General features: G+C 46.7%; 1 protein-coding gene and 1 pseudogene across 1 annotated transcript; both read right to left on the bottom strand.

The window, feature by feature from the left end:
* Positions 1 to 17628: 17628 nt before the first annotated feature.
* On the bottom strand, positions 17629 to 18337 carry LOC147957899 (uncharacterized; annotated as a pseudogene).
* A 108-nt stretch (positions 18338 to 18445) lies between these two features.
* LOC125522254 (peroxidase 1) lies at positions 18446 to 21623 on the bottom strand. Its single transcript, XM_048687331.2, has 3 exons — positions 21327 to 21623; positions 19142 to 19573; positions 18446 to 19074 (listed from the first exon to the last, which is right to left on the bottom strand). Exons 1-3 carry the CDS (start codon positions 21546 to 21548, stop codon positions 18682 to 18684), a joined length of 1047 nt encoding a protein of 348 aa, XP_048543288.1. The 5' UTR covers positions 21549 to 21623; the 3' UTR covers positions 18446 to 18681.
* Positions 21624 to 25052: the final 3429 nt, after the last annotated feature.

Here is a 25052-nt window from a genome sequence, read left to right as displayed (position 1 = left end):
CGGGACATAGATCCCAAATCTTGATCAAGACGCCGACAGACCCCCGTCATGGAGTGCTTCGAGCCCGACGAGTTCCGGCTCTTAGCCGAGAATTTGCGCACTGAGGATTTCTTCTTTCGGAGGGACTGGGATTCCACCACATCGCGAGCCGGGGAGGCCGGAACATCTTCAATTCCCGATCGAGTAGGGGAGAGCGGGCGGACAGAAAGATTGGAGCAAGCACCAGAAACGGGGGTAGCAAAGCAGGGCGGGAACTTCGACATATCAGCACCAGCAGCAGGGACATTGGGAGCAGCAGACGGGATCACCGAATCATCACGAGGAGCAACACCAGAGGGAGCTTGGGATTGAAACAACTCACGTTCAGAATCTGCCAAACCATCCCATTCAGATTGGGTGAAGCGGAGGTTAGACCCATGGCTCTAATTAGGGCCACCCAGAGATCCGTCCCCCTCCTTATCATGCTTGTCCGAAGGGTTAGAAGGGGGAGGAGGGGGAGGTGGAGTCTGAAAAGCAGCCGCCCCCTCCACCCGCACCCGAAGCTTAATACCATTGGGAGAAGGGAAGATATCAATCGAGCCATGAACCCGTTTAGGATCCACACACGAAACCTTCATCCTAGCAGGGCCAACCTTGTTCAGAGAGTCTTCATCCACCTCGATGGGCTTCCCAATCAGAACCCCGAAAGACATGAGAAAAGCAGACGAACGGAGACCAGCAGGCAAATCGTCAATCAAAACCCAGACTTGAGAGAGAGGACCAACTACCGTACCACTGCAAGAAGCCGCTTTAACAGAAACCACCAATTGATTGAGGGGCAAGGTGAAGCTAGTGCATGAGGCAATCATCCGCAAACATTTTTTGGAGGGAAACACCACAGAGAACTCAAATTCAGATATCTGCACAACTTGCTAGTCCCATCCAGCCTCATCCCAAATGCGAAGCCCTTCCAGAAGAATTTGGGGCGAAATCTTTTGATCCTTGACCATAACAATCGCAACATTAGACAGAGCAGGTGCCACCTCCCGGACAGGCAGGTCACCGTCGAAGGCGAAAAAGGCGCAACCGGGGAGGCCCGAGCCGAACTGGATGACCGCGGGAGGTTTCTGCCTAGCCATGCAGTTGACCGTGAGGTGACCATCAGAGCGACAGATCAGGCAAAAAGGAGGGTTGGTGCAGCGAGACTGGAAATGGCCAGGCTTGTGACAAGCGAAGCAGGTGAGCGCCGAGGGGTTGTTATGGGAAGTAGAGGACGGGCGGGATTGCGGAAGCGACGGAGGAGGAGGAAGGATCCCATCCCCCATCCCCGGGAAAGGGGGCGCCCCAAAGGCCGGACCGGGCGGCCGACGCGCCGGCCCCGCGAAGGACCGAGGCGGCGGACGAGCACCAGCACCAACCCCAACCGAGCGAGGAGGAGGAGGAGGGCGCGACGGAGCAGATGGACCGCGGCCCACTCCCGGAGCAGGAAGGGAGGCAGAAGACGAAGAAACACCACCGCCAGAGGCCACCGCCGCCTCCCACGGGTCCAGCATCGGAGAGAGAGAATGGCCGGATCCAGAGCCATGCGGGCCATATCCGGGCACACCAACCCTCTCCGAGCGCTGCGACCACTCCGGACCCGAAGCCCGAGCCTCGCAGTCACGAGCCACCTGCTCGCGCGCCGCCTGTTCCGCCTCCAACTTGGAACGGAGCGAAGCCTCGTGAAGGAAATATGCCCTAGAGGCAATAATAAAGTTATTATTTATTTCCTTATTTCATGATAAATGTTTATTATTCATGCTAGAATTGTATTAACCGGAAACATAATACATGTGTGAATACATAGACAAACAGAGTGTCACTAGTATGCCTCTACTTGACTAGCTCGTTAATCAAAGATGGTTATGTTTCCTAACCATGAACAAAGAGTTGTTATTTGATTAACGAGATCACATCATTAGTTGAATGGTCTGATTGACATGACCCATTCCATTAGCTTAGCACCCGATCGTTTAGTATGTTGCTATTGCTTTCTTCATGACTTATACATGTTCCTATGACTATGAGATTATGCAACTCCCGTTTGCCGGAGGAACAATTTGGGTGCTACCAAACGTCACAACGTAACTGGGTGATTATAAAGGAGCATTACAGGTGTCTCCAAAGGTACATGTTGGGTTGGCATATTTCGAGATTAGGATTTGTCACTCCGATTGTCGGAGAGGTATCTCTGGGCCCTCTCGGTAATGCACATCACTTAAGCCTTGCAAGCATTACAACTAATATGTTAGTTGTGAGATGATGTATTACAGAACGAGTAAAGATACTTGCCGGTAACAAGATTGAACTAGGTATTGGATACCGACGATCGAATCTCGGGCAAGTAACATACCGATGACAAAGGGAACAATGTATGTTGTTATGCGGTCTGACCGATAAAGATCTTCGTAGAATATGTAGGAGCCAATATGGGCATCCAGGTCCCGCTATTGGTTATTGACCGGAGACGTGTCTCGGTCATGTCTACATTGTTCTCGAACCGTAGGGTCCGCACGCTTAAAGTTACGATGACAGTTGTTATGAGTTTTATGCATTTTGATGTACCTAAGTTTGTTCGGGGTCCCGGATGTGATCACGGACATGACGAGGAGTCTCGAAATGGTCGAGACATAAAGATTGATATATTGGACGGCTATATTCGGACACTGGAAGTGTTCCGGGTGATTTCGGATAAAACCGGAGTGCCGGAGGGGTTACCGGAACCCCCCGGGGAAGTAATGGGCCTTATTGGGCCTAAGGGGAGAGAGAGGGCTGCAGCCCAGGAGGTGGCGCCCCCCATAGGGAGTCTGAATTGGACAAGGGAGGGGGGGCGCGGCCCCTCTTTCCCTCTCCCTCTCCCTCTCTTTCCTTCCCCCTTAAGTTTCCTAATTGGATTAGGAAAGGGGAGTCCTACTCTCACTAGGAGGAGGACTCCCCCTCCCCTTGGCGCGCCCCATAGGGCCGGCCGGCCTCCCCCTTGCTCCTTTATATACGGGGGCAGGGGGGCACCCTAGGACACATAAGTTGATCCTCGTGATCGTTCCTTAGCCGTGTGCGGTGCCCCCTGCCACCATATTCCACCTCGGTCATATCGTTGTAGTGCTTAGGCAAAGCCCTGCGTCGGTAGAACATCATCATCATCACTACGCCGTCGTGCTGACAGAACTCATCCCCGAAGCTTTGCTGGATCGGAGCCCGGGGAGCGTCATCGAGTTGTACGTGTGCTAAGAACTCGGAGGTGCCGGAGTAACGGTGCTTGGATCGGTCGGATCGGGAAGAAGACGTATGACTACTTCCTCTACGTTGTGTCAACGCTTCCGTTGCGATCTACAAGGGTACGTAGATCATACTCTCCCCTATCGTTGCTTTGCATCACCATGATCATGCGTGTGCGTAGGAAATTTTTTGAAATTACTACGTTCCCCAACAGTGGCATCCGAGCCTAGGTTTTATGGTTTGATTTTATATGCACGAGTAGAACACAAGTGAGTTGTGGGCGATATAAGTCATACTGCCTACCAGCATGTCATACTTTGGTTCGGCGGTATTGTTGGACGAGACGACCCGGACCGACATTACGCGTACGCTTACGCGAGACCGGTTCTCCCGACGTGCTTTGCACATAGGTGGCTTGCGGGCGACTGTCTCTCCAACTTTAGTTGAACCGAGTGTGGCTACGCCCGGTCCTTGCGAAGGTTAAAACGGCATCAACTTGACAAACTATCGTTGTGGTTTTGATGCGTAGGTGAGTTTGGTTCTTACTTAAGCCCGTAGCAGCCACGTAAAACTTGCAACAACAAAGTAGAGGACGTCTAACTTGTTTTTGCAGGGCATGTTGTGATGTGATATGGCCAACACATGATGCTAAATTTTGTTGTATGAGATGATCATGTTTTGTAACCGAGTTATCGGCAACTGGCAGGAGCCATATGGTTGTCGCCTTATTGTATGCAATGCAATCGCGATGTAATGCTTTACTTTATTACTAAGCGGTAGTGATAGTCGTGGAAGCATAAGATTGGCGAGACGACAATGATGCTACGATGGAGATCAAGGTGTCGCGCCGTTGACGATGGTGATCATGACGGTGCTTCGGAGATGGAGATCACAGGCACAAGATGATGATGGCCATATCATATCACTTATATTGATTGCATGTGATGTTTATCTTTTATGCATCTTATCTTGCTTAGAATGACGGTAGCATTATAAGATGATCTCTCACTAAATTATCAAGAAGTGTTCTCCCTGAGTATGCACCGTTGCCAAAGTTCGTCGTGCCCAGACACCACGTGATGATCGGGTGTGATAAGCTCTACGTCCATCTACAACGGGTGCAAGCCAGTTTTGCACACGCAGAATACTCGGGTTATACTTGACGAGCCTAGCATATGCAGATATGGCCTCGGAACACGGAGACCGAAAGGTCGAGCGTGAATCATATAGTAGATATGATCAACATAATGATGTTCACCATTGAAGACTAATCCATTTCACGTGATGATCGGTTATGGTTTAGTTGATTTGGATCACGTGATCACTTAGAAGATTAGAGAGATGTCTATCAAAGTGGGAGTTCTTAAGTAATATGATTAATTGAACTTAAATTTATCATGAACTTAGTCCTTGATAGTATCTTGCTTGTTTATGTTGATTGTAGATAGATGGCTCGTGCTGTTGTTCCATTGAATTTTAATGCGTTCCTTGAGAAAGCAAAGTTGAAAGATGATGGTAGAAATTACATGGACTGGGTCCGTAACTTGAGGATTATCCTCATTGCTGCACAGAAGAATTACGTCCTGGAAGCACCGCTGGGTGCCAGGCCTGCTGCTGGAGCAACACCAGATGTTATGAACGTCTGGCAGAGCAAAGCTGATGACTAGTCGATAGTTCAGTGTGCCATGCTTTACGGCTTAGAATCGGGACTTCAACGACGTTTTGAATGTCATGGAGCATATGAGATGTTTCAGGAGTTGAAGTTAATATTTCAAGAAAATGCCCAGATTGAGAGATATGAAGTCTCCAATAAGTTCTATAGCTGCAAGATGGAGGAGAACAGTTCTGTCAGTGAGCATATACTCAAAATGTCTGGGTATAATAATCACTTGATTCAATTGGGAGTTAATCTTCCAGATGATTGCATCATTGACACAATTCTCCAATCACTGCCACCAAGCTACAAGAGCTTCTTGATGAACTATAATATGCAAGGGATGAATAAGACTATTCCCGAGCTCTTCGCAATGCTGAAAGCTGCGGAGGTATAAATCAAGAAGGAGCATCAAGTGTTGATGGTCAACAAGACCACTAGTTTCAAGAAAAAGGGCAAAGGGGAGAAGAAAGGGAACTTCAAGAAGAACAGCAAGCAAGTTGCTGCTCAAGAGAAGAAACCCAAGTCTGGACCTAAGCCTGAAACTGAGTGCTTCTACTGCAAGCAGACTGGTCACTGGAAGCGGAACTGCCCCAAGTATTTGGCGGATAAGAAGGATGGCAAGGTGAACAAAGGTATATGTGATATACATGTTATTGATGTGTACCTTACTAGAGCTCGCAGTAGCACCTGGGTATTTGATACTGGTTCTGTTGCTAATATTTGCAACTCAAAACAGGGACTACAGATTAAGCGAACACTGGCAAAGGACGAGGTGACGATGCGCGTGGGAAATGGTTCCAAAGTCGATGTGATCGCAGTCGGCACGCTACCTCTACATCTACCTTCGGGATTAGTATTAGACCTAAATAATTGTTATTTGGTGCCAGCGTTGAGCATGAACATTATATCTGGATCTTGTTTGATGCGAGACGGTTATTCATTTAAATCAGAGAATAATGGTTGTTCTATTTATATGAGTAATATCTTTTATGGTCATGCACCTTTGAAGAGTGGTCTATTTTTGATGAATCTCGATAGTAGTGATACACATATTCATAATGTTGAAGCCAAAAGATGCAGAGTTGATAATGGTAGTGCAACTTATTTGTGGTACTGCCGTTTAGGTCATATCGGTGTAAAGCGCATGAAGAAACTCCATACTGAATGGCTTTTGGAACCACTTAATTATGAATCACTTGGTACTTGCGAACCGTGCCTCATGGGAAAGATGACTAAAACACCGTTCTCCGGTACTATGGAGAGAGCAACAGATTTGTTGGAAATCATATATACAGATGTATGTGGTCCGATGAATATTGAGGCTCGTGGCGGATATCGTTATTTTCTCACCTTCACAGATGATTTAAGCAGATATGGTATATCTACTTAATGAAACATAAGTCTGAAACATTTGAAAAGTTCAAAGAATTTCAGAGTGAAGTTGAAAATCATCGTAACAAGAAAATAAAGTTTCTACGATCTGATCGTGGAGGAGAATATTTGAGTTACGAGTTTGGTGTACATTTGAAAATTTGTGGAATAGCTTCGCAACTCACGCCACCCGGAACACCACAGCGTAATGGTGTGTCCGAACGTCGTAATCGCACTTTATTAGATATGGTGCGATCTATGATGTCTCTTACAGATTTACCGCTATCATTTTGGGGTTATGCTTTAGAGACGGCCGCATTCACGTTAAATAGGGCACCATCAAAATCCATTGAGACTACGCCTTATGAACTATGGTTTGGCAAGAAACCAAAGTTGTTGTTTCTTAAAGTTTGGGGCTGCGATGCTTATGTGAAAAAGCTTCAACCTGATAAGCTCGAACCCAAATCGGAGAAATGTGTCTTCATAGGATACCCAAAGGAGACTGTTGGGTACACCTTCTATCACAGATCCGAAGGCAAGACATTCGTTGCTAAGAATGGATCCTTTCTAGAGAAGGAGTTTCTCTCGGAAGAAGTGAGTGGGAGGAAAGTAGAACTTGACGAGGTAACTGTACCTGCTCCCTTATTGGAAAGTAGTACATCACAGAAAACTGTTTCAGTGACACCTACACCAATTGGTGAGGAAGCTAATGATGATGATCTTGAAACTTTAGATCAAGATACTACTGAACCTCGTAGATCAACCAGAGTGAGATCCGCACCAGAGTGGTACGGTAATCCTGTTCTGGAAGTCATGCTACTAGATCATGATGAACCTATGAACTATGAAGAAGCGATGGTGAGCCCAGATTCCGCAAAATGGCTTGAAGCCATGAAATCTGAGATGGGATCCATGTATGAGAACAAAGTATGGACTTTGGTTGACTTGCCCGCTGATCGGCAAGCAATTGAGAATAAATGGATCTTCAAGAAGAAGACTGACGCTGACGGTAATGTTACTGTCTACAAAGCTCGACTTGTCGCAAAAGGTTTTCGACAAGTTCAAGGGATTGACTATGATGAGACCTTCTCACCTGTAGCGATGCTTAAGTCTGTCCGAATCATGTTAGCAATTGCCGCATTTTATGATTATGAAATTTGGCAGATGGATGTCAAAACTGCATTCCTGAATGGATTTCTGGAAGAAGAGTTGTATATGATGCAACCAGAAGGTTTTGTCGATCCAAAGGGAGCTAACAAAGTGTGCAAGCTCCAGTGATCCATTTATGCATTGGTGCAAGCCTCTCGGAGTTGGAATAAACGCTTTGATAGTGTGATCAAAGCATTTGGTTTTATACAGACTTTTGGAGAAGCCTGTATTTACAAGAAAGTGAGTGGGAGCTCTGTAGCATTTCTGATATTATATGTGGATGACATATTACTGATTGGAAATGATATAGAATTTCTGGATAGCATAAAGGGATACTTGAATAAGAGTTTTTCAATGAAAGACCTTGGTGAAGCTGCTTACATATTAGGCATAAAGATTTATAGAGATAGATCAAAACGCCTAATTTCACAAAGCACATACCTTGACAAGATTTTGAAAAAGTTCAAAATGGATCAAGCAAAGAAAGGGTTCTTGCCTGTGTTACAAGGTGTGAAGTTGAGTAAGACTCAATGCCCGACCACTACAGAAGATAGAGAGAAAATGAAAGATGTTCCCTATGCTTAAGCCATAGGCTCTATCATGTATGCAATGCTGTGTACCAGACCTGATGTGTGCCTTGCTATAAGTTTAGCAGGGAGGTACCAAAGTAATCCAGGAGTGGATCACTGGACAGCGGTCAAGAACATCCTGAAGTACCTGAAAAGGACTAAGGATATGTTTCTCGTATATGGAGGTGACAAAGAGCTCATCGTAAACGGTTATGTTGATGCAAGCTTTGACACTGATCCGGACGATTCAAAATCGCAAACCGGATACGTGTTTACATTAAACGGTGGAGCTGTCAGCTGGTGCAGTTCTAAACAAAGCGTCGTAGCGGGATCTACATGTGAAGCGGAGTACATAGCTGCTTCGGAAGCAGCAAATGAAGGAGTCTGGATGAAGGAGTTCATATCCGATCTAGGTGTCATACCTAGTGCATCGGGTCCAATGAAAATCTTTTGTGACAATACTGGTGCAATTGCCTTGGCAAAGGAATCCAGATTTCACAAGAGAACCAAGCACATCAAGAGACGCTTCAATTCCATCCGGGATCTAGTCCAGGTGGGAGACATAGAGATTTGCAAGATACATACGGATCTGAATGTTGCAGACCCGTTGACTAAGCCTCTTCCACGAGCAAAACATGATCAGCACCAAGACTCCATGGGTGTTAGAATCATTACTGTGTAATCTAGATTATTGACTCTAGTGCAAGTGGGAGATTGAAGGAAATATGCCCTAGAGGCAATAATATAAAGTTATTATTTATTTCCTTATTTCATGATAAATGTTTATTATTCATGCTAGAATTGTATTAACCGGAAACATAATACATGTGTGAATACATAGACAAACAGAGTGTAACTAGTATGCCTCTACTTGACTAGCTCGTTAATCAAAGATGGTTATGTTTCCTAACCATGAACAAAGAGTTGTTATTTGATTAACGAGATCACATCATTAGTTGAATGATCTGATTGACATGACCCATGCCATTAGCTTAGCACCCGATCGTTTAGTATGTTGCTATTGCTTTCTTCATGACTTATACATGTTCCTATGACTATGAGATTATGCAACTCTCGTTTGCCGGAGGAACACTTTGGGTGCTACCAAACGTCACAACGTAACTGGGTGATTATAAAGGAGCATTATAGGTGTCTCCAAAGGTACATGTTGGGTTGGCGTATTTCGAGATTAGGATTTGTCACTCCGATTGTGGAGAGGTATCTCTGGGCCCTCTCGGTAATGCACATCACATAAGCCTTGCAATCATTACAACTAATATGTTAGTTGTGAGATGATGTATTACGGAACGAGTAAACAGACTTGCCGGTAACAAGATTGAACTAGGTATTGGATACCGACGATCGAATCTCGGGCAAGTAACATACCGATGACAAAGGGAACAACGTATGTTGTTATGCGGTCTGACCGATAAAGATCTTCGTAGAATATGTAGGAGCCAATATGGGCATCCAGGTCCCGCTATTGGTTATTGACCGAAGACGTGTCTCGGTCATGTCTACATTGTTCTCGAACCGTAGGGTCCGCACGCTTAAAGTTACGATGACAGTTGTTATGAGTTTTATGCATTTTGATGTACCGAAGTTTGTTCGGAGTCCCGGATGTGATCACGGACATGACGAGGAGTCTCGAAATGGTCGAGACATAAAGATTGATATATTGGACGGCTATATTCGGACACCGGAAGTGTTCTGGGTGATTTCGGATAAAACCGGAGTGCCGGAGGGGTTACCGAAACCCCCGGGGAAGTAATGGGCCTTATTGGGCCTAAGGGGAGAGAGAGGGCAGCATCCCAGGAGGTGGCGCGCCCCCCCATAGGGAGTCCGAATTGGACAAGGGAGGAGGGCGCGGCCCCTCTTTCCCTCTCCCTCTCCCTCTCTTTCCTTCCCCCTTAAGTTTCCTAATTGGATTAGGAAAGGGGAGTTCTACTCCCACTAGGAGGAGGACTCCCCCTCCCCTTGGTGCGCCCCATAGGGCCGGCCGGCCTCCCCCTTGCTCCTTTATATACGGGGGCAGGGGGCACCCTAGGACACACAAGTTGATCCTCGTGATCGTTCCTTAGCCGTGTGCGGTGCCCCCTGCCACCATATTCCACCTCGGTCATATCGTTGTAGTGCTTAGGCGAAGCCCTGCGTCGGTAGAACATCATCATCGTCATCACGCCGTCGTGCTGACGGAACTCATCCCCGAAGCTTTGCTGATCGGAGCCCGGGGAGCGTCATCGAGCTATACGTGTGCTAAGAACTCGGAGGTGCCGGAGTAACGGTGCTTGGATCGGTCGGATCGGGAAGAAGACGTACGACTACTTCCTCTACGTTGTGTCAACGCTTCCGTTGCGATCTACAAGGGTAAGTAGATCATACTCTCCCCTCTCGTTGCTTTGCATCACCATGATCTTGCGTGTGCGTAGGAAATTTTTTGAAATTACTACGTTCCCCAACACCTCGAGCTCCAGATCCACCGCGGAGGAAGGGGAGTCCTCACGGCGTCGCTTGCTGCCCGAGAGCGCCTCGCAGGAAGAGCCCCGCGACTTGTCCATGGATAGCACCACAGCAAAAGGAAGGAGGAGGGGTGGAGGTGGGGAGGATCTAATGAGGCGACGAATGGGAAGACGGTGACGGCGCAGATCGGAAGCGGAAGCCGGAAACCCTAGCAAAGGGGAGGAAGAGCCGCGGGGGATCCATAAATAGCCCGTCCGAGCCGTGCCCACCTGGGCCCGACTCGCCACATGGGCCAAAGAAGGTTGAGGAGCAGGAACCCGGACGATGGGCCCAACTAGGCCGGACGGGACCAGAGGGGGGAAATCTGCCACCGACGAAAGAGGGGGAGGAGAGGCAGGCCCACTGGGCAACGGCAAACCGCAAGGCCCATCAAGCCCACCTGAGGGGACGTCCCGCGGCCCGATGGCCACCGCGGAGAAATCGAGATCTAGGTTACACGAAGCCACCAGCGACCCCGCCGTCGCCGCCGCAGAGGCTGCAAGAGAGGGGGATGGGAGGCCACCAAGCTCCCCATCGGGCGCACTGCCCAGGACAACGAGATCAGGTGACGCAATAGCAAACTTACCAGACTTACGCCGCCACCGAGAGATCCGAATCCAGCCATCGACCGACGAGGACGCGGCCACCGACCGGCCCCGGCCACCAGGAGCGAACTTGCGGGGATGAGGAGCGGCGGAAGGCACCACCACCCCCCCCCCCCCCCAGCACAAGGCACGGGACCACAGGGGGAAGGGACCGACGACCGCGAATCCTCCTCATCAGACGCAAGGGCCCAGAAACGAGATCCGAGCACCGGCAGCGGTGAAGACAGAGGGGAGAACCCAACCCGCGGGGAGCCAGGGGAGGGGAGAGAGAGAGCACATGCAAGCGGAGAGGGGGATGACCGGACACCGGCCGGCGGGTCAGGGCGGGGAGCGGGACGGCTAGGGCAAGGAGGGGAGGAGGAGGAGGAGGAGGCGGGGGAGGAGGGAGGGAGGGGATCCATCTTCCCGGAAGAAGGGATTCCAACTAATGACTCTCTCTTCAATTTCCTCATGCATGTTGTTTCCGTCTACGTTGAAGTCTAACACCTCCGGTGCTCTCTTCCTGACACATGTCTCCTCTCTCGCCAGTCAACACAAAAGCCATGCACAGCACAAAACGGCACAGGGAGACGAAGACGAGGAGAAGCTTCTGCAGAGAAAACTTACTAGCTAGCTTCCCATCATGTTTACCACGGGAGTTCACACTAATTTTACCATCCTTTGCAGGGAATGCAGCAGGGTTCACCAAACAAGTTGTACTTTTCAATCATAGAACCCGGAACGCCCCATGCACATGTAATTTGACCCACGCTCTCTAAAATAATTCCGCATCACAGGTTACCCTGGACAGGTTTTCTAATCACTCAGTCACGCTGAACTTCCAACCCCTCTGTCGCTCACCAACCCTCGGTATTTCCGGAGACTCATGTTATTCTCCAAAATATTTAGTATTCACACATATGTTACGATTAACTGCAATGTGTACCCAGAGTCGATGTCAAGTTGGTTTTTTTTATGTTACGATTAACTGCAATGTGTACCCAGAGTCGATGTCAAGTTGGTTTTTTTTTTTTTTGCACTACGGTTTATATGGGAAGAAACTTCGTTGACCTGAACACTTTGTCAAAAATATTTATGTATTTCTACAAGTGCAAGGAAAATTGGTTCTTGTAAAATTCAAAGATAACTTAACATTGCAGTCCTGCTGCTAGTTTGTGTATGTTCTCACGTGCGTTTTGGAAAATCCAGAGAATTGTATGATAACATCTTCTTTTAAAAGGTTAATAAATAATAATACAGTAGGCCTCCGCATTTAGGAGAGTAAAACTGAACCTAAACCCAGCCCTCTCAGGCCAGCAGTTTTTTCAGCCGTCCAGTGTCTCAATCTGGTTGTTTCTGTCCATTGGATGCGTGTGGGACACAGCTTTAGTGCAAATGTCACCACAACCTAGCATGTTGTCCTAGGGGTAGCTATTCCCGTGAACAGTCTCTTTGCTCACATGGTCATTTAATGACCAACAACATATTTCCTATGATTAATTAGTTAAATGTTGTTTTCTCCTCTTTGGACACTGAGGACACGACTATACGGATGGGTTTTACAATTTGCAAAGGTTGTACACTTTACCCACACTATAGATCTTCATCTTTTTTGTAATGTGCTTCGGTATATTATCCTCGTGGGTGGACCAGCGTTACTTTAACAAGACCATTCTACCTCCATGACACTTTTATCTTATCGTCGGCATACCATCAGGCCTTGTTCTAAGGTCTAGATTTCTATAGGAGAGTCCAAACCAATTCGAGGGATGGAAGACATCCCCACAAGAGCTCATACAAGGACAAAAACACCATTGTGGTGACTCCGTCATCAGGATCGACCCTGGCCAACTCTAGATTTTTGCCAGGATCTTGTCGACCATATGCCTATATATCCGTGAGGATCATATTGGCCGGTGCGGTATCGGAGAAGAGCATGACCAAAAGTAATGATGTGGTTCTTACTATCGATCATTATGTATAGCATGATAGATGCGCTCCGATTTTTGTGGAAGAAGGGGTTGCATCTCTTCTAACACGATGAACATATCTCAGCTGTGGAGGAACCCGACGACGAGATTGTAATTATTGTCAATATCCATCTCGATGATCATATGTATATCATGTTGAAGTTCTAATACTTTTGAGATATTTTACTTCATTTTTCAACTTCATTGCAAATATCCTATTGATGTTTATTTCTATCAGTGACAACAGTACCTATGAGAAATTTAGTATGTAATATGCGTGTGCAAAGAAAGCAATCCAAGTTGAAACTAGCATCTGAATCCAAATTTAAGTGTGCGCCGTAATAATATGGACACCTTCTAGCAACTAAAAACAACATGATACATGTACACTATCGGGATAGTAATCATGTGTTTTTATGGTTGATATGTGTCCAATCATATCCAAGACATGTTAAATGGTCCTGCCATCATCAAATGCGACGATATCAAACCAACCCGACTAGAAAAAATGGGCGCCGGTGCTGATCTGGAGATGCATGAAGCCGCACAAGCCTATAAATGCAATTGGGTGAGCTGCTGAAGCTCCCTCACAATGACTCAAAAGGGATAGATATAGTTACATTACAAATCTCTTTTGTCTAGTTTATCTAGGGATGATGCTAAAATATGGTCCATATATTTAAGATAAATAGCCTTTAAATCTTATATGAACAGAACAAGTTGTGTAGGCTTGAGAGGCATTTGGGATTATTCTACCACATTTGAGGAGGAAGTGTTTTCAGTCTCTTAGCCTCTCACTCATTTGCAACAATCATAGGATATGTTTATCTATATACTATCGACACTAATATTATTGTACCAATGCGCGTAATCCTAACAGTGCCAACAACATCCTCCTGCGTCCTGCGCGGCAAGAGGATTTGGCTGACATTTTTTACTTTTCATGGAAGGATTATGCTGAGTATGTTATGATTTCTATGGTCACCACGATGCAATATATGTAATAGTTCTATTAGGTTATCCATGATTACTATCTGAAAGGCTCGATCAAATTCTGCTAAAACTGTAAGGTGAATGTGACTGAACATGGTATCTATGACATTTTGTTGACAAACCTTGTTGTTCAATTGTGTAGGAAACACGATGGATTAGGGTGATGAGTACTTTTACAATGAGTTCATCAAATCACCGCTACCGGACGATGATTCAGACGATTAATTGGCAATGCTAAGAGTATTTCCAATGAAACGGAGAAGGAAGAGGAGCATGATGTTCACTTCAAGGGTTCAACACCGAGACACCAAATTTTTATCGGCATAGGGCAATGGGCCACGTTGATCTATGAAAGACTATTTTGCAGCTAAGTCGTTATATCATGAGGGCATCTTTCGTTGTCACTTCTGGTTGTGCAGCCATTGCTCTTGCGCATTGTGGAGGGTGTGAATGCATATGATGATTACTTCATGCCGAAGACAGATTGTGTTGGGCACTTGGTTTCGCTTCTCTCAAGAAATTCACTTTAATATTATGGGGATGCTTGTAAATGGTTCAGTCATACATCTACTTGATGAGTACATCCATATATTTGAGACCATATGCCTTGAAGCAATGGTCAGATTTTCCACTGTGATGGTGAATGTCTTTAGAAAAAAGTGTACTTGGAAGAAACAAATATTGGGGCCAAAGCTGGGCTTTGGCACTTGGAGAATCGGGAGTTTCCAGGTATGTTTGTGTCCCTCAATTGCATGTAGTAGCAGTGGAGATGTGTATTTGACAACGTTTTTTGCATGCCAAAGTCTCAAAATAACATCAACATGCTCCAGCGTTGTCCCTTTTTGTAGGACTTTATAAGGACAGAGCTCCAGATTGCAACTCTACCATTAATGGGCATGACTCTATCATGCGTTACTATCTTCACTAGTAGAAAACGGAGCTTTAAAACCGGTTCGTAAGGGCCTTTAGTGCCGGTTCCATAACCGGCACTAATTGGTGGGCACTAAAGGCCCCCCGCTTTAGTGCCGGTTCGGCACGAACCGGCGTGCTAAAGTGCCACCACGTGGCGTGAGCTCGTGCCCTGGTATGGGGGACCTTTAGTACCGGTACTAAAGGTTTTTTTTGAATTTTTTTTAAAAAAATTTGGAAATTTTTTTTGATTATTTTTTTTATTTTTAATTTTTCTGAATTATTTGGTGATTTAGTCTCTAATCACCTCTCTTAACTGCTCAAGTGTGGATCACTCATTCCAAATCATCTAACTTCCCGACCGGTCACCCATCCCTCTCACTACTCCAACCCGAGCACGCTTAACTTTCAGGTTCTATTCTCCTTTGTTTACAAGTCTGCACTTGTTATTTTCCTGACAATAGTAAGATGCCAATCCTATTAACCCTCAGGAGTTTAGCTTCAGCATGAAGTCACACATTTCACTGTTTGAGTTTGAAACTATTATTCTAAAAAACAGTAATTAATTAGTAACACTAATATTTCTTGAATAAGTTTGACCATAGTTTGACCACAGTTTGACCATAGTTTGACCACAGTTTGACCATAGTTTGACCAGATTTGACCAAAATTCAAAAAATTGAAATAATTATTTAGTAACACTAATATTCTTGAATAATTATGTAGTAACATTAATACTTTTTGAATAAGTAGTTTGACCAGATTTAACAAAAAAAATTAAAAAACTTAAATTTGACCATATCTTTTTTTCCTTTTGGAATTGGAGGATTCTAAAAAATTGCAAACAAGCCATAGGCCGTCTCCATCAGATGCGGATTTTTGTGCTGAATTTTTTGATATATTATACGTTTTTTTCCGACGTCGTATTCAAAAGTTATAGCCGTTTTACATTTTCCCTACACTTTTTGCAAAACATGTTCAAATTTAAGTTTTCAAATTTTCCTAACTAGTAGATGTAGTAATATAACTACCTCTCGAAGGATTTTATTTTTTAAAGTTTTTATCATTTTCTTTTGATTTTTTTCAGAACTGAAATGGGGACACAGGGGGGGGTAGAGTTTGAAAATTGCCCTATAGTGCCGGTTTGTGTCACAAACCGGTACTATAGGTCAGACCCCTTTAGTACCGGTTCGTGGCACAAACCGGTATTAAAGGTGATCGTGGGGCCCTAGCCTGACGCCAGCCTGCCATCACCCCTTTAGTACCGGTTCGTGGCACGAACCGGTACTAAAGGTTCAACACGAACCGGCATTAATGCATAGTCGTTCGAACCGGCACTAATGATACCATTAACAAGCACTAATGATACCATTAGTGCCGGCTCAAATTCAAACCGGCACTAATGTGCTTCATGTTTGACCCTTTTTCTACTAGTGCTTGTTAATGGTATCTATCCTTCATGGACGACCTTTGGCAAGACCATCTCCCAGCTAGAAGGTAACAAAAAATATCACTTTGCCCAAAAGCAAGAAGGTTCCAGGAAGAGTGTAGAGAGGACATTTGGAGGTCTCCAAGTACATTTTGTATTTTTTCATGGACATACTAAACAATGGGATCCAAAGCCATGTCAAAGGGGCTCTCTCCGCCTCTCTTCAATTTCAACAATCCTTTCCTTGAATTCTCTCCTCGGCCCAATCACTTTTTATCTTTTTCATGCCCAAGGGTGTTCTAGGGCTAGTCCTTGTGAGATTCTTCGTCGCCTTGTCGTTCGCATCATCCCTACAAGTGGTTGTGGCGCAACAGCAAAGAACATGGTGCTCGATGGGCACAGGGTGCCGCCCCAACTTTGTTTATTTGTCACATCACAAAGTCATCACATCCATCATTTCACCAAGAGTAGATGTTGCCCTTACCTGGCTGTCATTTCTACAACACCCAATGGACTGTTGAGCAATAAGGCAATAGAAAACCCAACACACAGCTTCTCAACATTTGAAAAAGAGTCAACCGGCCTTTTGCTATGGCGACCCTACCAAAGCGCGGCAATACTTCATAGTGTGTGATGTCGTTAATTCATGATCATTCGCCGAATAAACTCCATCTTGCCTAGTTAGGGCTTCGATGATGAGTAGGTTTATAGACGATACAGAGCATTGGTACGTGTTATTATTAAAAGTTGGATTGTGTGCACCCTTAGAGCATCTCTAACAGCCGTCCAACGCGCGGCGCGCTAAAAAGTACTTTGCAGCGCGCCCATCGTCTGGTTTGGCGTGGCGGGCAGCGCTGGCTCCAGCAGCCGCGCTAGAATTTAGCGCGCGCGTGTAGCTTCAGTAGGCGTGCTAAAATGCAGCGCGCACGCTCTCGCACAAACACTCTGGACTAAGTTGCATACATATTTTTTAGATAAAAATGATACGTAGTTCATCTCATAGATAAAATGATACATAGATATTTTACATAGTTGATAGCATAGATAGATAAAACTACGGTGCAACTACATAAAAACTACAGTGCAACTACATACTACGGTGCAACTAGATAAACTATGATGCAACTACAACCTACTCCGAGTCGTCCTCATCATCATCATCATCATCCTCGCTGGTGTTGTCCGAGGTATCGAGCCAAATGTCCTCCCAACAAAGATCATTATCCCCAAAGATCGACTCCCCACCTACTTCAATGATATCACACTACGATATCGCCAGTGCCTTCCGCCGACGCCTGTCCGCCCGCTCTGCGCGGTGCCTTGCCGTCCTTTCCGCCCAGTAGGCGCGCTCATTGGCGACGTCCTCTGGGTGGCGCTGGCGCCACTCCGCCATGGCTCGCTCGTCCTCCTCGGCGATGAGGAGGCGGCGCTGCCGCCGACGGTGCTCCGCACGGTCCTGGTCCGTGATAAGACGAGGCGGAGGGGCGACGACCTGCGCCTACCCGCACGTGTAGACGTCGCGGAAGTTCATCTGCGATGGAGGCCTCTCTAGACGCCACGCCGCCGCATTGTACGCGCGGGCGGCCTCGTGCGCGGTCCCGAACGTGCCGAGGCCCAGCTGGACGTCGCCGGATTGGATCTCAGCGTAGTAGGTGCCGCCGGGGCGCTCGCGGACTCCGCGGTAGCCAGACGATCCCCGGCGGCGCGACGGCATGGTGGCGCGGTGTTTGCTAGGCGAGCAAGCGGCAGAGGAAGCGGGGAGAGTGCGCGTGGCAGTGTGGAGGCCGCGTGGCGAGCGCCGCAATTTATAGGCGCGCCGAAAGCGGTGGGCCAAATCTAGCGCGCAAGCTGCTGCTTTTTCCCGCGCGCGTAATCATTTCCCGCACGTGCTACTTTCCCGTCACTACTGAAGCGCGCACTATAGTTTACCGCGCGCGCACGTCTTTTGGCACCGCTGTTGGAGATGCTCTTAGGGACAGAGCCTGGTTAATTATAATTGGAAATTATCATGCATGTGACTAAATAACACTCAATCAAAATTCTGTATTGTTGACCGTGTAGAGTATATGAGAGTTGTTCAATTCAAATGGGCACAACTGAGGACTAGAGTTTCATTCCGATTGGGGACAAAACAAACTTGGCACAAGCGGAAGTATAGTAGTACTCCGTAAGATAAAATAAAAGCGCACACATGCATGCTGACATGGGTGATTACATGTAAAAAAACAGATGATCCGAGGAAGAAGAAGCCGGCGGGGAGAAGTTGAGAACACCATGCTGACTCGATCGGTGCACCATGTGTGTGCGTCAGTCTCGGCTAGCTCGTGGCAACGAGGCCGTCCTCTTCGACTGAGCCCGCCAGGCTGACCGACGACGACGTCGGGTTGACGACGTTGCAGTTGAGCCGTACCTGGCCGCAGTTCCCGGTCTGCACCTGGATGCGGCCCATCTTCACCATGGCGGCCGCGAAGCGCTCCTTCCACAGGGTCTCGTTCCCCGCGAAGCGGTTCACCAGCACGTTGAGGTTCCCGTCGACCCGGAGCTGGTTGTCGGAGAAGAAGAGCCCCATGCCGCGCGGCAGCAACTTGTAGTAGTTGTTGTCCAGCACGTTGGGCGAGCCCGGGTCGATCGGGGCCGTCGCCTGCGACGTGTTCGACGGGCACAGCACCCGCAGCTGCGCCGCGTACGACGGGCTCAGCCCTGCATCCACCTGATAGATGATAGTTCAGCGGACGTATATACGTAAACTAATATGGTGTCTCACTCGAGGGACGTACGATGGGAGTGTTGCCGTTCCAGATGCGGTCCACGAAGGAGGAGCAGAAGGAGCGGCCGACGGTGTGGGCGCCGGAGAGGAGGACCATCTCCTCGGCGGTTAGGGTCTTGTTCTGGAACCGGTCGATGAGCTGCTGCGCGGTGAAGGTCGGCGGGGGCAGGTTGTTGTTGGCGTCCTCCTCGCGAGAGATGCTGCCGTCACGGCGGCCGGCGGGGACAGAGTAGACGACGTTGCCGGTGAGGGTGATGCTGTCGCGCGCGGCGAAGGCGAGGATGTCGGCGCAGGAGACGGTGCGGGGGCAGCTCCGTTCGAGCGCGGCCTTGGCCGCGTCGATCACCTCGAAGCCGCGGAGGCTGGGGTTGTTCGGAGGAGCCACCCGTTCTGTCCTGCCCCCGCCGGGGTTGGTGGCCAGCAGAACTGAGGCATCGCAGCCCTGCATCAAGTAAAGATGAAAATTAACTCTCGGCCATTCACATTGTAATTTTACTTCACGTTTCTAATTGCATTTCAATTGGTTGCATGTATGCATGTACAAATGTAAGACGTTCTAAATTATTTCTGATTTGGATGTGTATATATATTAACACTTTTAGTGTGTTTGTTCATCAGTTCATACGTAGGCCATATTGAAATATCTAAAACGTCTTATGAACGATAACATTGAAGTGACCATGTTTGCAAGCATGCATCATGGGGAGAGAATTAAAAGAGCATTGAGATTCGTCCGATGAAAGGTTCCACGAGCAGACGAACATGCGTTGCCTCTAGACAAGGAAAACAGCAGGGCATATATTCGCTGCCACTTTCATAGTTTCCCAGTTTAGCTTTTCTGCCTTTGGCTTTCCCTTTGTCTCCAGAGAGATTACAAATTTAGCTTTTCGCTTTTCTTTCGACTTTGCCTTTATTTCGATAGATATAACACATTTAACTTTTCTGCTTTGAGTTACTTCTCTAGGTCTTGATCTATTCCTTCTACTACGGAGAGCCAACATAAGGATCATGATGTACTCGTGATCAAGGAACCGCGGAATGAAATTACCCAAGAATTGCGGTGCATTTTAATTGGTCACATATACTATATGAATGTTTTGATATATTTGTTTGATGTGGTTCTTCGGTTGTTGTTTTAACGATATTTCTTTTTGGAACAATCTTCAAAGCTTGTATGTAAGTATTTATATACATACATGCATCCACATCGTCAACCAAACACTACAACATACAGCTACCATGACAATGATCATGTGGCAATAGCTAACCGATGATGACGTGCTATCGTCGAAAATGCTCTAAAGAAGAATTTAGCAGGATACAAAACTAGGGATAATTATCATTAATTATTTAAAGTAATCATAAATTCATGAATTGGTAGACATTTGAAAAGAGCACTGAGGTTTGTCAAATGAATGGTTTGGCCAAGAGGGAAATATGGGTTGCCTCGGAAGACAGAAATACAGCAGGCCAGCAGGGGAATATGGATTACATGCGAAGAAAGAAAAACAGCTGGCCAGCACGGGAATATGGGTTGCCTCCGAAGACAGAAAAACAGCAGGCCAGCAGGGAATATATCACCTGCTACTTTCATATTTAACTACTTTTAAGCTTTATGCTTTGTACTCTTTGTCTTGATAGATAACATGTTTGGCCTTTCTGCTTTTGACTTTCCTTTTATCTCTGGAGATAACACATTTAGCTTTTCCGTTTTGCAAAATATGGTTTTGCAGTTCTCTCTCTATATACCAAGGGTTCCTGTTCTCAAAAATTAATAAAGCCATTGTTCCTCTCGCAAACATACTACTACCCTCTAACTCTCCATAGTTCAATCGAATGAAATAAAAAAATGAAAATTAAGGGCTACACCTAGGATAATTTTTACAGAACTAACTTTACAAGTTGATGTGGTAGTACATTTTCGAGGTGTACCACTGAACTGATAATTTGTTCCCAGGAAGTAAAATCCGGCCGCCCCCCTACAATGCTCTTTTTAAATATCGTTAAAACACCAAAACACCTTTTGTTTTCGAGGTGCTAGATGTTTATCTTTGCTACTAGCTAACGTGCTGTAAAACACCAAAAGGTGTTCTTTTTTTCTTTGCCCCTGGAGGCTGGAGCTATCCACGCGTTGGCACAATTGATCCGAAATGTATATGCACAGATGAACTCTCAAAGTGTAGGTAGCTACGTACCCGAACGAAGCAGTCGTGGAAATGAAGGCGGATGAGGCCGGCGGCGATTCCGGCGTCCTTGGCGAAGGCGGCCGCAACGGCCTGCCGGACAAGCGCCTCCGCGTTGGGGCAGCTCCTCTGGTAGAACCCCACCCGGAGCTGCGCCCTGGCCAGACCCGGCAGCAAGCACACGGCGCAGAGCGCCGCGATGAGGGCTGCACCGGTTCTGCCTTCCATAGCCATGGAGTCTTGCTAGTCCAATCTAGATGGTGCTTATATAGGTGGATGGAGACACTGGCACTTTGGGTCTTGGGCAGTTTGGCACGTAACAAGTTCCTTTGGAAAAGAGCACGTACATGATGTAGGGGGGAGGGGATGGAGACAAAGACAGTTCTCGATCTGCTTTAGTCTTAGCCGCGGCCTAACCCCACCACCATCCTACACGCCGTAGGTCCAAAAATCATCACAGGACTCAAGGAATAAAGGTGAAACGCGCAGATGAATGAGTGGCAACTTGCTTTTGAAAATCTCTCCTCAAAAGCATAAGCTGATAGCGTGCAATTATTCCATCCATCAAACATGCATGTTTGTAGACACACTTTATTGACGATCGATACAGCACACGTTGTCACCACCCAACAAATGGACTCGGCAGCTACGTTACATTCATACATGTAACACATATAAAAGCAGTGAAAGCATCTTTTATCCGCGGAACGAAGGAAATAACATGAAATGGTACCAGCGGCGAATGTGTAGTGGCCGGCCTGTTGCAGTGGCTAACTACAGTAATAGTTATTGAGTTCTTTGACAGCACCTTCAAGTGAATATATGCCGTTTGATTCTCATTGGTCCGAAGGTTAAAATCAATCTATACTGCTTTGGTAGGAAGGATGACAGTGGGTAGGGTATGGTGCGAGTACAATAATCCTATACCCATACTCTTGTTTTTTATGGGCATGAAATCCTGCCCATGCAATATCCATCGGGTAAATATCCATGTATCTGATGGATACCATCGGGCAGATCTGTCGTAGTGTAATTTCTAGTTCATGTGCGGTGGAGGCACCAGCCACCGCCAGGGCCGGCCCTGGGCATGGGCAGGGGGTGACGGCCCAGGGCCAAGCGCAAGGAGGGGCCCATGATGTAGTGCACATATATAATATAGCCAAGCAAAAATAGGTGAGAAAAAAATTCATGAAAGAAGAAAAACGAGATGAGGTAGGCCCATCAGATAGGAGGTAGCGATTAGCGAAGCGTCACGCACGCTGCACGGCAGGGCCGCTCGTTTCGATTGTGAAACAAATCAATCGAAGATCTCGCGGACGCCTCGCTCGTCTGTTCGTCCACTCGTCGATGTGGTCGCCTCGGTCACCGCTGTGCGCGTCGCCCGCCGTGCGGCAATCCAGCAGCCGCAGCCCGCAGCAGTACGTATACGTATGTATGTGAGCAGTGAGCGCAGCCCACAGCAGTACGTATACGTATCCATGCATAACTCTCTGTACCATGTTCCTGATTCATCCCTGCAAACCCCAATTTCAATAATTTCTTTTATTTTTTAGAACGTATTCAACTATTCATCCATGATCCATCCTCTAATTTTAGTGTACACGAAGTTTCAAATTTTAATGTATAATTTTCGAATTCAACCTTTCATAGTATGTATTCAGCCATCCTTTTTTTTGTCATTCTATGCACATGTCTAGGGTTCCAATCATTCAAATCATCCGATGTATAAATTTCTAATTCCTTGAATAATTTTTTCTTCATAATATTAGGACATTAGCCCGTCATGTTGCCTAAGAAGCATTTGTCAGTTGCTCAAACAAGGAGAAAAAAGATAGAAAGGGATCTGAAGATTCAACAACTGAAGGGTACTTAAGTGTTATTGTTGTCGATGGAGTCAGTTGAATTTGGTTCTTATTTGAGGTAATCATATCATGTTATTTTCAATTTTCTATCTTTTTAGTATTTCTGTCGTAATATGGCATTGCCAACAATTATTATGTTTAAGTTTATGTACCACGCACGCGCATACATATATATGATCTTAGGACATAGGGGCACATGGCATCGAATTCGCCTAGGGCCTCCCGAAACACAAGGCCGGCCCTGGCCCACCGCGAGGATTATATGATTGGGAAATTAATTATTTGGAGGAGGATGAAGGTGGGTTATGAAGCTTACATACAAAGACTTGGTAGCTTGGGGTTTACAACACATGTGGCCCACAATTAAGATAATTGGATAGTGTCTACGCATACCCATGGGTAGAAAATCGTACCCGTGCAGTACACATGTGGAGGCACAGCCAGAAGGTGCCGTCGTGGCCGGCGTAGGAGGATGAGCTGTCGAGCCCACCGCCGTCCGGTATCCTCTCGAGTCAGTCGAGAGCATCAACCAAGTCAATTATGAAGAACTCGGAGAGAGAGAGAGAGAGAGAGAGAGAGAGAGAGAGAGAGAGAGAGAGAGAGAGAGAGAGAGAGAGAGGTGGGAGGGTACAATAGCGATATATGGTTGTTAGAGGTTTATAAGATGGAAATATGGCTAATAAAGCTCCACCCACCTTCGGCCTCTTCCTATCCTCTGCATATACGACATACTCCGTCTTCACTTTAGTCCGAGGCATACAAACTCTAATATCTCTCCTTCATCCACACAACACTACATCATGATTGCTTGATTTGGATATTTTACTAAATGAATAGGTTGTATTTGACATAAGCTTAAGAGATGATTGCCATGTAACCGAAGTGAAGGTGAGGACACATACAAACAGCAGATACCTGGAAAGATCCAAATGTTTGTCATGCAGGGAAGCAAACATCATTTGACACTCGTACATGCTAAACATCACATTCGAGTTGCTGACACTACACTCCATGTGATATGTAGCTCTGGAGTGGTGAACGCTCAGGCCAAATTGTTGGGCTGCATGAGTTGGGATTGCTCAGACTGTATCGGGAGGCGGGTGGTATGGGACGTTTGTCTTCTGATGTCTTCTCCAGAGGTATCCGATTATCAAGGCGTCTTTATCTGGATAAGGAATGGTGGCACATATATATGGCTTCAAGGATGGGTTTATGCACTCTAGTGGAAACACAAAATCTCTGATCCAGCTGACGCGTGCCTGCATCGTCTTCTTGCTGAGGGTGGAGGATTGAGGCTTGGCTTTGGAGATGAGAATCTAGAGTTCAATCTTTTGTTGGACTCGCCATCATCAGTGCACGTATGTCGATTCATTCTTGAAGGCGTAGCCTAGGAGTTGTGTATTTTTCATTTTGCTGTCGTCTTGTAACATAGTGTTATTGGCTATCTGATGGAGTTACTATCGTGAGGTTTGAGGTCTCGGGGTTTTTCCCACTGTATTTCAAGGCCGATGTTGGTCGGATGCTGGATTTTCACTAGTAGAAAATAGGGCTTTGGTTGGGGCCTGGCCAGCCCATTAGTCCCGGTTCAGTCATGAACCGGGACCCATGGGGGCATACGTCCTGGTTCGTCCAGGGGGGCGGCCGGGGCCTCGTGGGCATTGGTCCCGGATCGTCTGGATCCATTTGTCCCGGTTCCTGGTTCAAACCGGGACCAATGGGCCTCACTCCTGGCCCACATACATTGGCCCCGGTTCGTGGCTCGAACCAGGATAGAAGGGGGGGGCCTTTAGTTCCGGTTTCAGCCACGAACCGGGACAAATGAGTTGCCTATATATACCCCCTCGCCGGCGAGCAGAGCACTCCACAGTGCTCTGTT

The sequence above is a fragment of the Triticum urartu genome, chromosome 7A (genome assembly GCF_056163025.1).
Source record: "Triticum urartu cultivar PI428250 chromosome 7A, HENAU_Tu73, whole genome shotgun sequence".
Lineage (NCBI taxonomy): Eukaryota > Viridiplantae > Streptophyta > Magnoliopsida > Poales > Poaceae > Triticum > Triticum urartu.
Note: the sequence above shows the minus strand (reverse complement) of the source record. Positions and strands in the feature narration are given on the sequence as shown.